The 17474-nt window shown below is 42.7% G+C and overlaps 1 protein-coding gene across 1 annotated transcript; it reads right to left on the bottom strand.

Annotated features, from left to right (window-relative positions):
- Positions 1 to 681: 681 nt before the first annotated feature.
- On the bottom strand, positions 682 to 17474 carry TNNC1 (troponin C1, slow skeletal and cardiac type). Its single transcript, XM_073354867.1, has 6 exons — positions 17343 to 17474; positions 11239 to 11269; positions 9222 to 9368; positions 7539 to 7653; positions 6367 to 6503; positions 682 to 4075 (listed from the first exon to the last, which is right to left on the bottom strand). The coding sequence occupies exons 1-6, from the start codon at positions 17364 to 17366 to the stop codon at positions 4044 to 4046; spliced, it is 486 nt and encodes a 161-aa protein (XP_073210968.1). The 5' UTR covers positions 17367 to 17474; the 3' UTR covers positions 682 to 4043.

The raw sequence follows: 17474 nt of genomic DNA, 5'->3' as shown, positions 1-17474 counted from the left end.
TTACTCCCAGGAGTTGAATAGGTGTTACACACCTTGAGTTTTATTGTTTGCAGTGGTGTTGTAGCCATGTTGGTCCCAGGATATTAGAGAGACAAGGTGGGTGAGGTCATATCTTTTATTGGACCAACTTCTGTTGGTGAAAGAGACAAGCTTTCCTGTTACACAGAGCTCTTCTTCAGGTCTGGAAAGGGTACTCAGAGTGTCACAGCTGAATACCAGGTGGAACAGATAGTTTAGCATAAGTAGTTAACACATCTAAGGGACCATTCAAGGTGAAAAGGCCAGTTAATACCCCTCCAGTTATAGGACAAAAAAGGAGTTACAGGTTGTTGTGATAAACCATAAATCCAGTATCTCTATTAAGTATCTCTACTAAGACTATGATTTTTAGTGTCTAGCGAAGTTATAAATTTAAGTTCCCAGGCTAGTCTTTTGTAAGTGTTGTGCAGGTTTCATTTGAGGACGAGGACTGAGAGGTCAGATCTAGAGTGGTCGTGTTGTGAAAAGTGTTCACCCATGGGTGATTGGTGTTTTTGTCTTTTTATCGTTTTTCTGTGTGAGTGCATTCTTGAACCAGCCACTTCAACTCGAATGGTCCCCTAGAACGCGTGTTAAATCCTTCTGCTAAACAGTCTGTTCCACTTTGTATTTAGCTGTGACAGTCTCAGTACTTTTCCCAGACCTGAAGAAAAGCTCTGTGTACCTCGAAAGCTTGTGGCTCTCACCGACAGAAATTGGTCCAATAAAAGATATTACCTCACCCACCTTTTCTTACCTTGAGTTGTAAACAGTCTGAATAAAAATCACTTCCTCACCCCCCCATTCCCCCATTAATCATGTTTTACTTGCTTGGCTTCTCTGACGTTACAAACCTAGACACAGATCCTGCGAAGGCCTACTCACATGCTTAACCAGTGCTTAATTTGTAATGAAAGAGGTGCCGGGGCTCAAGCAATTTTTTTTACATTCATAACTGATGTAGCAAGCCCAGAGGTGCTAGGACTATGAATTGCCAAGCCTAGAGGTGCCAAGGCTCAACCCTGGAAAGCCCTGGCACAAATTTAAGCATTGAGCTTTACATACAGTGCTGTAAGTTAAGCAAAGCATGTATGTGGATCATTACAGGACAGGTGCTCTCCTGGATCTCCAGTCAGCCAACAGGGCCTTTCAAGTAAAACAGAGTAGACAAGGCTGAATTTCCAATGTAAAATTCGAACAACCAGAAAAGAAATATCTGTGGCCTTCTTCATACCTCAAAAGAAGCAAAATAGCACATGAACCCAATTTTCCTTTGCAGATCACCTTTAAGACTCTGCCCATTTTGTATTAAATAAGTGGCAATACACTCATCTAAAAGAAGAGAAATGCATAGGGTGGGATACAGGCCTCTCAGCTTCGCATACATTTTTAATTTCACATAACTAATCATTTAAATACTTTTTTTGTTCTTAGCTAGAATAAAAACATCCTAGAGTAAACTGCATGCTGAAGGCACCAGGAGCTCTTTCTCCCTATTATCAAAGCCACTAGGCAATTTCTGACAGGCCCAGCGGAGAATTCCTCCAGCAGTAATATCTCGGTCAATATTTAAGGCCCTGAGCGATGCAGCTCTCTCAGCCTTTGGATGTTTTTGCTTTGCTTGGGTAAATGTTTGATTTCAGCAACATGAAAGCAATGTGAGAGCTGAGCTGTGAGTGTTAATTCAATGGAGATAAACAGCATGGCTGAGCCATGCGTGGGAGGAACTGTTAATGCTACAGGAATGTGATAATCATCTTCTCAGGGCGGGGTGGCGGGGGGACCTTGGGACCACTATTAAAGAGAAATAAGGGTTGGAAAAGAAGAGGAGATACTCCTAAAGAAGTAGTCCTCTGACCCTTCCTCTCTTGCTGCTCTGACTGCCCCCTCAAATCCCTGTCTCTTAGCTCTTTGTCTTCCTCATCAGGCCCCTCCATAATCTTGCCCATGTCTAGACCTCTTCTCTCATTCTTTTCTGCTCTCCACTTGCCCCTGTGCCCCACTTACTGCCTTTCTGTGCACTTGGGCCCTAATTCAGCAAAGAACTTAAGTGCCTGAACTTGTGGTTAGATCCCACTAAAGCCAACCGGATTTAGACTTGTTCTACACTTAAAACAGCTGTTGACACTGCGATGGTTCCCAGGGGCGTGAAAAATCTACACCCTGACCCCGTAGCTGTGCTGACCAAGGAGATGCAGCTAGGTTGACAGAAAATTGCTTCGATCATCCTAGCTCCTGTCACTCAGTAAGGTGGAGTTCCTACAGCAATGGAAAAACCCCTTTCATTGCTGTTGTCTGTGTCTACACTATGGGGTTGCAACTGCATAATTACGGCACTATAGCTCTGCTGCCCTAGCACCCATAATGTAGACATTCTTTAGGCTTAAGTGCTTTGCTGAATCAGGGCCTCTCAACTTTGCATTTTCTGTCATGCTCCCCCTTATGCTTGGAACAGTTTCCCATATCCTGCCCAGCAAGCTCTCTCAAATGCTCCTTCACATCCCTTCTTAAACCTGCTTCCTCCAGGGATCCTTCCTACCTTATTCCGCTCACCAATAATCTTGCCTCATTCTCCCTTCCATAAACTGTAGTGCCATATTCTGTCTCTCTTAGATCATAAGTACATATGAGTGTATATTTTTGTTTGGTGCCGAAACAAAGAACCACAAAAAATTGTTTTGGGTGGCTTTTACCCTTGGAGGGAAAAAATTAAGCACCTCTAACTAAATTTAACCACAAAACATCATTTTGAAATGAAAAGTCAATGTTTCATTTAGAAAATGTCTACACAAGCCATTTTGACTTTTGACTTTCATTTTTTATTCAACCAAAACTGTTTTGAATTCGACCTGAATTTGTGGATAGGTTTTGTTCATCACAAAGCTGCATTTTCCAGCAAATGAACTATTTGACGAAAAATTTTTGCCCAGCTCTAATCAAAAGCTTCTTAGGGCCATGGATGTGCCTTACTCAGTGTTTGTAAAGTACCATGGCCATTTGTGGCACAATCTCAGGGATATCTGCGCTCAGTAATGGAGATTATGAATAGGTTATTCTGAGGGAAGTGAGATATATATCTCTTTCATCCTGAGATACCCTTCCCTGCCCCCCTCTCTCCCTCCCTCCCAACACTGTGTGGTTTTATTCAGACCTGACACTTCACTGAGTGTCTTTCATCTGGGAATTCCTTTTGCTGGTCTTACAGCTGCAACTATAAATTGCTTCTGTGAAACAAGCAGGAATGAAATAACTACTCTAGCTTATGAATTATTTTATTAGCATTTCAAAAAGGAATCTTATTTCTGTACACATTGCCCGTACATTGGACTTAAAATCAATGGTTGGATGTGGAGGAAGAGTAGAGATTGTCAGAATGTTCAGTGACAGTTTAAGTGTCTCAAATCATCATTCAACTGAAGGTTCAAATGCTAACTGTTTCACTATAATATGTTCTAAGAGATGTGATGCAACCCATCGAGCGCTGGGGGGGGCCAAATCATGGTAGCATCAAATCCAATGGCAAATTCCTAACAACTTCATAGGAACAGGAATTTGCTCCAAATGCCTGATTCAATGTCTAGCTGTAAGAAATATGCAGGGATTGAGCATCTCAAAAAGGGGTTACATGTGAGTTCTGTGCCCTGCTGGCACAGTCTGCTGGCAGTCACTGGTTTTGCTTTTTACAGCTGATAGGTTCTTACTAGACTATAGGAAAAAATTCTTTACAGACTTAATGATATGTTCACTATGTTATCTGCTTCAGAGTGTGTCAAGGGACTCAAGACTTGGCTCACTCACATTTGCAATCGCTCAAAGGATCAACATCTTTGATAATTATTAGGTCTCTTACTTAAATATCCATGGAATGACCATCTGAGGCACTTAATAACAAACAGTGTATTCGCCTGATGGCCACCCTGTTCAGCACTTAGTCTTCATACTAGCAGCCAAGGGGACTCAACCACATAGACGAGATGAGGAATCAGAGGGCTTTAAAAGTCGAGGCGGCACGTCTTGTTTCAGATTTATTCAACTCCCTTCATGAACTCCAGGAATTCTGCCAAGGAAGGGAAATGAAAGACACATATTTTAGATGACAACCGGAGAGTCAATGTGTAGCACTTCACACTCTTTCTGGGTATCTCCAGAATCACCCTTCTTCTCTCACCCTTTTTCTCCCCTTTACAATTCCAAATGCCTAACAACATAGCTAGCTTTGCTCCAGTCATGGAGGGGTTTGTTACTCGTCCTGGAAGTGCCACTAACGTGATTCAGCACAGTGAAAGACCGGCAGTACAGAAAGACTTGAGGAGGCTTACTAGCTGGAGTCTGGGCTTAATAGACAGGTGGTCAAATTTCACTTATAAATCAGCATAGCCTCACTGAAATCAATAGATAGATGCCACTTGACATCAGATGACGATCTAGCTCAAGATCTCTAACATTCAGAGCAACAACTTTCTAAAAATGCCCTGTGCATACAATTTGAAACTGCAGCTCCCATTTTTTAAAAAAGAATCGTATTCACTGGAGCTGGTAGAGAATTTTAGAAATTTGACAAAAGTTAAAACCCAACCCTTTTATTTTATTTTTTTAAAAACCAGCTTCATTGAGTGGTGATATTTTAAAATTCTTACAAAATGTTTTTGACAAGCTCTCGTGTGTGTAACAGTTTTATTTTCAGTTTCTGACAGTGACGATGACTCCAGAGCATGGATTGTGCTGGAGACTGGTGCCTCTGTAGGTATGATGAAAGCTCTGATCCTGCAGCTTGGTGCATTCAGGTGAGTCCAGGTGCCTGTATAGAGCCCCTTTGAGTCTCTGGGGTTCTGTGGGGCACAGGAGTCCACTTGCATGGAGTCAGTTTCAGGATCAGGGTCTATGTAATTATAGTTCTCTGAAGAAGGTACCATCCAAGACCCCCCCACTATGAAGTCAGTTGTGTCGCTTGTGTGTAACGGAGAAGAGAATTTGGCCACTAACCTCCTGTTGTCAGGCCTCTAGCCCTTTAATACACCCCCATGGCCAAGAGTTTGATAATGGCAGAGTTGCCTCAGTTTCCTTTTTGGTATTCTGAAATGTGGCCTATAGCACTTGGCCTCTCTTTACAGCTCCAGACCCTTTGTCTGGGTCATTGGAATCTCTCCCCTTCTGGGGTGGTAAGGGGCCTCCCACCACTAGGCCTTGGGCCCAGTATCCCTCTCTCCCTTTTTCACCAGAGAAGGAACAAAGGAAGCAAAAACAGAAATAAAGTCCAACAGTCTTATGTTAGGGCTGCCAGTCCAAATCTGAGGCTTCAGCCGTTCCTGCCCCTTCCCTCCAAACTCACCCTCTCCTCTGGGTCCCAGCCCAGGAAATCTGTATGAGGCAGTCACGGGCATTTGTTTAGTTTCTGGGCTGCTTTCTACCTACAGCCTTTGCAGGCCTCTTCCGTATGGCACCCTTCTGCCTGGAAGTTGATATCTCCGGGCAGCTTTGCCTCATCTGATGCTGTGGAGCTTCCCTATGATGGCTCACAGCCTCTCCAGCAGTCACCCTGCTCTGTTTGGTTGCTGTTTTTTATCCCAGCTGTTTGCTCACAAGCCATTGAGCCCACAGCAAGAGCAGTTATTACTCTATTCATTCTGTGTCTTGCTGCTGTGTGGGGTCTATACACCCATCATGCCTTCCTTAGGTAGTTCTGGCAATAATAATAGTACAGAAGTGGCATAGGCAGTTATAAAGCAGAATCTTTATCAATATCATTCTTTGTATGGTCTAGGGAAAACCCCAGCCAACTCTTCAAATTTGTACCTGCAACTTTGTATGCATAATAAACCATATCTATGTGAGCTAAGAGGACACTTTGAATACCTCTCACCAAACAAAGTAGGACTCGTGCAAGCAAATTCAGGTGTTTGTTCTCCCCAAATATTGCACATGCACATTTAGAAGCTATTTTGAAAGGGTGGGACTACCAACTGTCATGTTTCAGAGCCTGAACCAAACCTTCTGGAATTTGGAGAGGAAGGATTGGATCCAGATCTTGGTTTTGCACAGATTCATTGCCTCTGTAATGGGTGGAAACCAATACCTGCGTCTGAACATCCTTCAAGATTGGGGGCAGAGGGTGTAACTCTGTACCTAGGTGTGCAGCCTAATTTTGAAGCTGGCTCATACTCTATGAAAGACCAAACACTAATCCCATACCCACACACTCTCAAACCGTGTGGGAATTAAAACCTGGATCTGAATTGTGAGTCTTGGGCCCATCTCTAATATATACTACTTACATCTCTTGTTAAGGTTCTGAGTTCCTCAGGACAATAGAGGTCCCATTTTTACGTTTAACCAAATTTAAACACCTACCATCATAGTCAATCTTGCCATCATTGTTTTTGTCTCCATCCTTCATCAGTTCCTCTATGTCATCTTCGGTGATGTTCTCTCCAGTAGCCAGCAGCATGCACTTTAGTTCATCAAGGTCAATGTATCCATCAGCATTTCTGTGCAATGACAGAATGGCTCAAAGATAAAAACCAAAAATACTATAAACGGATGGACAACCGCACCCCATGTTACATCGCTTCCACTTGGTCTCCAATCTGGTTTTTATCAATGAACTGCCCTTTAGTGACTCATTCTCTTGGGTTTCCTGTCATGAATTGGTAGGATAAATAAATGACTGGACACAACTCTCCCCTTTCTGCAGGTCTCTATTGGAGTAACCCTACAGGATTTGTGTGCCTCCTGAGACAAAGAAAGCAGAGAGTAGTAACTATTTGCTTCTGCTAATGAATTAAGGGATGGTCTTCATGGACAAATAGTACATGGAGAAGTAAAAGTCTTTTGTAAGTGATGACGACCTGATTCAGCAAACTGCTGAAGCATGTGCTTGGATCCATTTTGAAAGAGGGAAATTCTTTGAGTTTCCCTGGAGGAGACATTTTTCCATACCAACTTCTGCTGAAGGGGAAACGTTAACTTATGAAAAGTAAAATCAAAAGACAGCCCTTAATACTATATATTTCTTTTTCAGAACTACTTGTGGCACCAGATCGACTCAAGATTCACGTCTCTGCCTATTTACACAAAAATTGCCAATGTCTGAGCTGGCTCAGCCTATAATCTATCATCCTAACAATTAGATACAGGAATTGTCAGAACTTAATTACAACCTAATTTCTTCAAAAAGAGCCCGTGCACAAGATTTCAATGAGTCTTAACTATGTGAAAGTTAAGAGTTAATATCACTTGGCACAAAAAGGGTCTGACGCAGAGCTAACTTTCTAAAAGGACCCGTTTTAAAATTAATTTTAATTTATAAACTGATGAATGGCTTTACTTGAAATTTCTCAGAAAATGAATTCTATGCTCAAAGAATAAGTGCCGTCGTTTTGTGTTCTTCAGATATCACAAAGTGGTTGGTTGCTGCTTTCAGCAGAAAACTCAACTCTACTGTAACTATGGGGACATATTCGGCAGCGCCATAATATCTAGCAGTGTCGTTTGTTTTAGTGTATTACATTCCAGTCTCTTACTTATCAAACATTCTGAAGAGATCTGAGAGTTCCTCTTCTGATTTTCCTTTGCTGTCATCTTTCATACATCGGACCATCATAACTAAGAACTCATCAAAGTCTACAGTGCCGCTGCCTGAAGGTGAAATAAACGAGGTTTAGATTACACTACAATCTAGAAGGCAATTTTCCGTGTTTGTTTGTTTTGACAAACAGGCATATACATAAAACAGAGATTAAACTTTTATTTAGTAATCCAGCCACAGACTTCATGTTAGCAGCACTAAGGAGTGGGTAACAGATTATGGAATGGATTCACCATTGACTTGCACCTTATGTAGTCATTTAAACAAGTGCAAATTGAATATAAAACACAACCACTGGTGTAAATGTGTGGAAAATTCTGATCTGGTAGCATTTGACACCCTTGTTGCACAGATGTAAATTACTATGGAAGGTGCAAGACAGTGGAGAATCAAGCACTGTATTTTTAATGCTGATGGTATGTTATCATTTGTTGTTTAAATGACACTGGCAAGATATTTTCCTTAATTCTTAGCATAAATTTTCTTGCTTTTGTGTTTAACGAGCTTTTGGAATTTTGGAACTGAAATCTATATCAGTTTCTTTCCTAGATTGTTTTCCGCCAATCTGCACATGCTGGTTTGTTATTGTGAAGTTGTTTGTGGGTATATTATTGTGCGTCTACATATCCACACACTGAAGAATTTGTTTTTGTATTAAAAACCTGCACATCTACAATTCCATAGAATTTGCAAACACAGAAGAAAAAAATGGTGAATGAAATTTTCAACCTATAATCTTTGACGTGTCCTCTTCTGTATGCATCCTTATACTGCCCTCATCGCTATAGTATCTGAGCACTTGTGTCTCTTAAAAAAGGTTTGAGAAATCTCTTTGCATCCGTTATAGTAGTAATATTTTTAGTGCCTTCCATTTGTTACACTGGAATATTCAAAGGCATCTAAGACACTTAAGCATTCATTGAAATTCAGTGGGTGTCTGGGTGTTTGAAAACCTCAGCTTTAGCATTTTATAACCTACGGCCCCAGTCTTGCAACTTATTCCGCACAGGCAGAGCTCTGCTCCCATTGAGTCCTATTAGAGTTCCAAAAGGGTGGAGCGGTCCACCTGCATAGTTCAACTTGCAGGACTGGGCCATAAGTGCCCACAATAGCTCTGCAGTGCACCAATTTATGCAGTGGGTAGTGGCATCCAACTGGTGCACAGCATGCTGTGATGCCATTGCAGAGATGGAATTGTGGCCAATGGCCTTGTGGACAATTCAAAGTCTTACACAAAATGGCATTGTATCTTTACGATCCGCTCCACAGAATGTCCGTATCTACAGTATTACCAGAAGTGATCCCCCTGCATTAACCAGTGTGGTTACTCAGTTTGGCTGACTCCAGAAGTACAAAAGAACAGGTAAATACTACCAGAGTGTGGTTCTCTGTTTCCAGGGTGTCTCAACATTCCTGGTGCTTGGGATACTAATCTACTTTCTCTGGTGGAAGGAGAGTGCACTCTGTTTTCTTTCATGTGATTCTTGTGCCTGGAAAGCCTAACTGACCACTAACTGCGGAGTATTTAAGGTCCAGCCAATGACCACTGTGATTCTGGCCTTCTGTAAATGCTTTGCGGTGCACTGAGACACCTAGAGGATTTAAGAGAATAGCTCACCATCTTCATCCACCTCATCTATCATCTCCTGCAGCTCCTCAGGGGTTGGATTCTGCCCCAGCATTCTCATCACCTTCCCCAGTTCCTTTGTGCTGATGCATCCGTCCTCAGCACCCAGGACGAAGATGTCAAAGGCAGCCTTGAATTCTAGAGAGGAAAAGGAGAAATGGAGGGGTTTGCCCTTTTGATACGAGTTAGCACGCAGGAAATCAGTGGGAGTTTCATTGCTGTGGTGATCCAAGAATGGACAAACTTCAAAGGTGTGTCTGCGGAAGACTTTTTAGCTGTGTCAATGGAAGTCAAACTTAATTTCCTCCACCTCCCGTGCATTGGTGTGAAATCAGTCATCCTGCTGGGGTAAGCTCCACTCAACACCCAATTTAACACAGTGTGATCAACCCCAGTGGAAGAACCTGAGGGATTCTTTGTCAGCCATCGTAAAGTACAGTTGGAGAGTCTAGAGTAGACAGAGCTTAATGGCTCAATGTTTGGATAAGTACCCAGAAGTTCTAACGAGAGGCTGCTCAAGACAATCTGCTGCCTTAGGCAAAGCTTCAGTGTGCTGCCCCCCCCCTTCCTTCCACAGAGGGGTCTATGGGGGTGTGAAGTATAGAGCCCTCTAATGTGTTGCACTGTAACTGCCCTGTATAGACCTTCTGGCATGAACTAAAGGGAACCTAGTCCATGTTAACATAGTCCTGTTCACACAGGACTACATCAGCACAAACTCGCTACCTCTTCATTCCAGCAGGGTCTAGATGGAGCCATTAGAGCTCTATACGTTTGAGAGCTTTGCAGTCAGGGCTGTCCCTAGCTATTCTGAGGCCCTACACAGCTCCCCCACGGGGGAGTGGGACCCCAAGCCTCTGCGGGGGGTGGGGCTGGCTTGGGGGGCAGGTGGGAACCGCCCCCCAGCACTCACTGGCGGCATGGCTGGGGGCAGGTTGCTGCACTTCCCGCTGCCAGTGAGTGCAGGCCTGGTCCTGCGGCAGTCCTCAGGGGAGTGGGGGCGGGGCAGGGGCTTTGGGGCTGGGGTGGAGCAGGGGTGGGAAGAGGCGGGGCTGGGGTGGAGCAGCACGCAGCTGCACAGGGCACCAGGAAATGTGGTGCCCCAAATTTCCTGGTGCCCTACGCAGCTGTGTACTTTCTGTATGGGTAGGGACAGCCCTGTTTGCAGTTCACACCCCTGTAAATCACCTGCAGCACCGTGTAGACAAGCATGAGCATTTAAAAAAAATCACTTCTCCCAGAAATCTCTATGCCGCCCCCAGAAATCTGCCCCTCAAGGCAGCTGCCTAGTTTACCTATAGCTAGAACAGCCCCTGGTTCCAACTTCCCCACCACTGAACTTTTCAAACATCTAAGCTCTACAAAATTGGGCTGGAACTCTCACGAGAACAGGCTTTGTAACAAGATTGCTGGTACTCCCTTTCCTTATTATTATCCACGACTTTTGGCACATAACTGCCCAGAGGCCCCTGTTTAGCGCAGAACTCCATTGGTTTTCAAACTAGGGTAGGCGAGCTCTCATCAGGGGATACCCAAGGAAAAGCCTGTAATAGCAGACAATGCACTTTATTTAGCAAGACTTGGGAAATGAATCATAGGAATATTATGACCCTATGTCAGATGGGGGTATGCAGTAGACTACATTATTTGGAAAGGGGTACGCAGCCTAAAAAGTTTGAGAACCACTGTGCTAGATGTTGGCTGGACACACAAAAAGATCTTGTGCTTGCCCCAAAGAGCATTAGGACCAGAAATACCATGAAACATTATTGTAGCAATGCCACTGCCGGCCTCTTAGCCCTTTTCCTAAACTTGGGGATGAGAAGCCATTTGCTTTGCATTGTACTTTGGCAGCTGGAGGTATGGTTTTTCACTTGTGGCAGCAATTGTTGACCCTGAGCTGGCCTGTTCAAGCCACAGGCTAACACCATGGGTTGATAGCGGATTGACTATCCATTACAGGGAGTATCTTCTGTCTACAATGGTATCAGAGTAAAGATACACATACCATTTTTCTGTTCTTCTGTCAGCTGCTCAACCTGAGATGAAAATAGAAAGAGAAATTCATTTTTATTACACTTAATCATTATCATTAATTGATAATACCACTTATACTGCACACTATTTGTTCAAAATGCTTTACAACCCTTAACTAATCTTCACAACAGCCCTTCTTGTGGAGTAAGAGGGTCGTTTACCTAGATTGTTTTGGCACAGTTCCCCCCCCCTTTTTTTTTTTTTGGTATATCGCATTATTCTGTTCATCTTTTAAAAATATTTTTCACTCTTCTGGAGTTAACATTATTTTTAACCAGAGTACGAGTCTCAGGCATGTTGCATGATTAGCTTTTAGACAGTCAGGGCAGCATTTAATTATGCAATGTTGGGGGACTGAATGGGAGGAGCATTTGTCACACCTGAAGAGCTACTGTGTGGTGGTTCTTCCTATGGCTGATGTAGATGTAGAACAACTATAATTTTACAGTTAGCTTAAGCCAGATAATTGCATCAGGAATAGTGGAGAGCGTCGCTGTGATGCCTCCTTCATATTTGGGAATCGGACACTGAGTCGTTATATTCCATGGTCTGTTCTGGGTCACACACTGGAGCGTTTTTAATTTTCCATTTGTGCATCAGGTATCTGCAGCTGCCATGGTTTGTGCGGGTGCGGCTTAAGGTTACCCATAAGCTTTGCAGAAGACTGAAGCCTCAGATCTTCTGTGTTTGGTCTTTCACAAGATGTTTGTTTGTAACTTCTTGTGAACTCCATTCAGCTTTCCAAGCTTCATCAGGATTGAAGTCACATTGTCGGAGAGTAAGCGCATCATCCAAAAGGGCTTGTGTGACTTCAAGCAGTGGTAAGGGATATCTTTGAAGTCCTGGTGGATGGGAAGACTACTTTTCCTCGATTCATTAGACTTCTTGGAGGGTTGCAGCATTGCAGCAAATGGATGGGCAAGCAAAGTGCAACAGCACGGGCAGCCATGGTGTTGGGATCAACTTGATGGTTCCAGCAATGCACCACATTGCAGTGTTCAGTTGGACATCAACAAGTCAAGTGTGGCTACTTCTGGTCCATACCAGTGCAAAAGTACTCGGGTAGACAAAGATGCTGATGCCCCCCAGCTTGTGCTTGCCAGTTTCTGGACCAGGTTGACCCTGGTCTTCGTCTTGGTGGCTACCTTCTTCAAGAGTGGAAGATGGCAGCCTTCATGTGGTCCACTCTATTAAGTGAGAAAATCACAACTAATGCCATCAACCCAGAGACCGAACATAGATCATAGGGACTTCTGTTCTTCCAGTTTCTGTTATAGTCTTACATCATTGGTGCTCTAAAAGTGTGCTGAAAAGTGGAGGTAATACAGAGTCTGAAGAGGAATTAAATAAGGGTAACAAAATGAAATTGCATTACTACAGTTTAATGTGAAAAATCTTAGTGTAAAATTCACCCTGCCAAGTCCTTGATTAAGTAGGCTTTGTGCTCTGGTGGGAATGGACACCTGGAGCAATGCACAGAGTGGAGGCAGCTCCACAGCCCTTCCACAGTCTATTGAAGTCTATGGGTAATCCCAGAACGAGTGGACCTGGCCTGTCATGCCCTAGGTCTAATCCCCAAACTCAACATACCCATGGCCTTTGCAGGTTGGAGGAGCACCCTACTCTCCCTTATATAGGGGTAGTGGCTTTTCCCTGCATGTCTGCTATGCATCATATGTAAATGAGTTCCTCTAGTCAAGTACTGAATTAATACTAGACTGTAAGATAATTTCTATCTCCTTCCCTGATTATCAAGAGCAAACAAATAGGGGGGCTTAGTGTAAACTTGAATTAATAAGATACATCTACAGGAACAGAACATAAGAGCAGCCATACTGGGTCAGACCAAAGGTCGATCTAGCCCAGTATCCTGTCTTCCGACAGTAGCCAATGCCAGGTGCCCCAGAGGGAATGAACCGAACAGGATCCATTCTCTGTTGCCCATTCCCAGCTTCTGGGAAACAGAGGCTAGGGACACCATCACTGTCCATCCTGGCTAGTAGCCATTGATGGACCTATCCTCCATGAACTTATCATGAACAGCAAATAGGATTGTGTAGTTGAGTTACGTGCTAGTGGTCTGGACCAGTGGTTCTCAACCAGCAGTATGTGTACCCCTGGAGGTACTCAGAGGTCTTCCAGGGGGTGTTCAGTTCATATAGATCAGTGTCTCTCAACCTTGGGGTTGCAGCCCTCGGGGGGGGGGGGGTCACGGGATGGGTGTGGGGCATCACAAGTGCAGGGCTGGCATTAGAGGGTGGCAAGTAGGGCAATTGTCCAGGGCCCCATGAAGCTAAGTTACATGCTTCAGCCCCTGGTGGCAGGGCTTCAGCTTCACAAAAAGATCATAAGTGAAAAATAGGTTCAAATATTGCACTGAAATGTAAGTACACTATTTATAGTCCATTCAATTTATTTTATAATTATATGGTAAAAATGAGAGAGTCAGCAATTTTTCAGTAGTACCGTGCTGTAACACTTTGGTATTTTTATGTCTGATTTTGTAAGCAAACAGTTTTTAAGTGAGGTGAAACTTGGGGTACGCAAGGCAAATCAAAGTCTTGAAAGGGGTGCAGTAGTCTGGAAAGATTGAGAACCACTGGTTGGACAATGTTAGCACCTCTCCTCTTATCTGAACCTACTGCCCCCTCTCAGTTAATTCCTTCCTGATGTTAATGCTTCATTTAATACCACAGACCATAACGTCCTATTCAACCAGCCTGCTGAATTCGGTGGCACTTTCAGCACCTTCCTGGTTCCTTTCCTCCAGCAGCTATCCAACTGCTACGGCTTGTCGCCACCCACGCTCCCCTGTCACTAGGCAGCTCTATTGTGATGCTCACAGGGTTCTGCCTTTGGTCCTGCTCTCACGCCATTTCCCTACCCCCTTTCTGAAATCAGTTTGTGTAAATAGGACCCAAATCTGCAACCACTTTACCAGCCTATAACATAAGGCCAATGAACCACAGTCATTACCGATTGCTTCCCCAACTTCTTAGTGCTATATCCCCAGTGTTGCCAGTACACTCTGTTCCAGAGCTGTATCATGATCTTTATTCCAGTCTTGGGCCCTGACACCGCTTTATCAATGCCCCTTAATCTGGAGCTGCAGCACCCTGTCAAACAAAACACACATGCAGAGGACAGACCAGGGAAGCTGATCCATCCATATCAGATGCAGATAACAATAGCAGCAGGATTCTTCTTCAGCATTGCATCACGAAATCTGAACCTTTTTGTCCAGCCACCCATGATGGAAGGCAAGCAGCTGCAGGCTGCTCTTTCATTGTTTTGGCTGTAAAATAGGATAGCTGGGGACTCTGAAGGTATGAGCTATGCCTAGTAAATAAATGCCTATTGCCACTTTTGTGCCTTCCATGTAACTCAACTCTTTAGGCATGTTAGCTATTTATAAGCCCCAATGATTGAGGTGCTGGAGATAAAGATAAACCTTCTGATTATTCCCAGGATGTGAATGGCACTGGTATTTATCCTTGGACCCTTTTATCTGGACACTTGTCCTTGGCACTGTTCTTAGCACGGTTCAGTGGAGTCTGAAAGCATTACCAAAATAGCTCGGCATTTGTATAACCTTATCTAGACATGAATAGGCAAGATGAAAATCCACTGGACGCTGTTGGTGCATTTAGAGAAATTGGTGGGAACTAATTCAATGCTTTATTAAATGTGCCATCAACTTGCAACAAACCACAAATGGTCAATTCCTTTGAATCAAGCTAAGCCTCTTTAACTAGTGCCCTTTGTGTGCATAGATTTATAGATATAGGAATGTACTATACATAAATTAAATGATGGGTAACAATAATGCTAGGAAGATCAATTCATTGCAAGACTCTGGTAACAAGATAATAAACCATGAGATGAAATTCAAGTGGTTTATGATCTCCCCAAGACCCCATGATCTATTCCTGACCTTTTTCTTTTAGTCTCTGTATCTTCTTGTTTTGGGGGTTGACTTCTTTCATTACTGCCTCAGTGTGTAAATGCTGAGGATGCTGTCAGGATACATAAACAATGCCATAAGGTGCTGTCTTGGTTATTCCTTTTTTGGCTTTGTTCTTCATTCACTGTTTCCATCTGAAATTGTGCTGGTGAGAGCCAATCAACTTTGCCTTGCTTTAGTTACTCTCTAGATTTCTTCCAGTTTAATATTTTGTTACAGTACATATATTTAGGATCTTTCTTTATGGAATGGTCCAAGGAAATATCCTTTTCACTCAGTTGTACTGCATTTTAGAACCACGTTTGTGCCCCAACCCAATATTATTTTGCCTTTGTAAATTAATTACAGTACAAATGCAGCTATATTAACCTGCTCAAGACAGGAATCCCACTTCATCTAGCTACATTACAGTTTTTTACTGGTTCTCATCAACATAGTATCTGAATGTGCCCCAAGCTAAAAAACATTGGCATAGCAAAGTCTCTACTGGACTTCACGGAGTCTTCTTCTCCTCTCTCTTTCTTGGCTTTAGAACGACGCTATGCTTGGAGTAAGAAGTTTGTTGGTTATGGGTATGGAATTTCTTGTATTTGTGGCCCTTTTTTGAACTAAACTCAAACTCCATTGAAATCCATGGAGTTAGATTAGGGATTAATTTGGTTTTCTGGGTCTTTGACCTGTATGGGGTTTAGCAGGTTGAGAGGTATGAAAGAGGCTGAAAGTTGTGCATGGGAAACCTTCCTCTATCAGTCTCTTGACTCTAATTCTTTCCTTGTGCTAGAGAATGCATTCCATCCACCTGACTGACAGATCCATTTGGCTAATTGTTAGCATTGCTGGCTTCCAAAATGTTTCAGCGTTTCTTCATAACCATATGTGTGATGCCTCTAAACATTATGGCGCATGAGTCTAATTAAAGAGCCAATTGCAGAGACATGAATTTTGTTTACTTCTATAGGTCACTTTTTTATTTCATTCTTTTTGAAGACCTGGACTTTTGGCTCACTGAACCCAAGAGGACTAGGGTCTGTAGAATGGAGTCCCAGTTCAGTGCAGGTCATAGTTTAGTCTAATATGAAGGACAACTTGTTTTGTTGCCATGTGTCAACCACGATCCTGTTCCTTTAGGACATCTTGAACTTTTGAAAGAAAATATCCACATTTGATTTATCTTTATGCTCTTGATAGAAATGTGAAGATCAACCAAACCAATTGTTAGCTATCTGCAACACCATATATAACCCTGTAACTAACAACAAGAGTCATGTACAGAACATGGTAACACAGAATTTAAGGTACAGGGATTTATGCAATACAGATTCCAGAAAGATATCACTCTCATGTTGTTCTGCCTCCATATCATCAGCTATTTAAGGTACAAAATAATGCTGCATCTTTATTGGGGGGAAGACAGAACAGTTTGGGTTCATACAGTAAGCTTGATATGCAATGGTTGAAGGCAAAACTGCTTTCTTTTGTCCTCTTTAGAAAGCACATTTTACATTATAATTTTTTGCAGTATAGATATCAAGAACAAGGAAAGAGACACTGCAAATCAGATCACTTATTTCCTAAGCCTTTATCAAAAGGGGTTTTCAAAATATATCTTGCAGAAAAACATTCAGCCATGGAAATTGGAAATGGCAGCATTTTAATACACAAAAATAACAATGCTTCTTCAGTTCCTCATTGAAACAGTTGACCTGTCAGGTCCTGGATCAAGCAGTAACCATACCTGATACTTTGGTAGATTTTTCAGAATATATTTAAAATTACACTTATATGCCATCTCTCTATTTCACAACACAGAACCAGGGAAAGACTTATTACAAATAATTTAGCAGCTTATTTTTAGAATTATCTGCTTACAAGAAGAACGTTACATATTTAGAATTGCCATGGCATGAAAAATTCTATGTTCTGAACTAGAAGGTGCCTCACTACAGCTAACATTCCTAAGTGCATTTCATTGTTACATTAAGTACTCGCAGTGTAAAGACAATCATTGCTGTGCCTTATTGTGGCTTTAGGAAATCAGCAAAAACTCTTTGAAACATCATTCTAATACAACAAAGGCACCCTCACCAAGGTAACTTAAATATATTACTTACTGCTGCCTTGTAAATATCATCCATGGTTAGTTATTGCTGGTCAGAAGCTGGATAGGGAGGGCAAACACTACAGAGACAAACTTCAAGTCTCTGTCAGCTGTCCCCTCCTTCTATGCCTGCTAATATAGCAAG

Source organism: Lepidochelys kempii, chromosome 7, assembly GCF_965140265.1.
Source record: "Lepidochelys kempii isolate rLepKem1 chromosome 7, rLepKem1.hap2, whole genome shotgun sequence".
Classification (NCBI taxonomy): domain Eukaryota; kingdom Metazoa; phylum Chordata; order Testudines; family Cheloniidae; genus Lepidochelys; species Lepidochelys kempii.
Note: the sequence above shows the minus strand (reverse complement) of the source record. Positions and strands in the feature narration are given on the sequence as shown.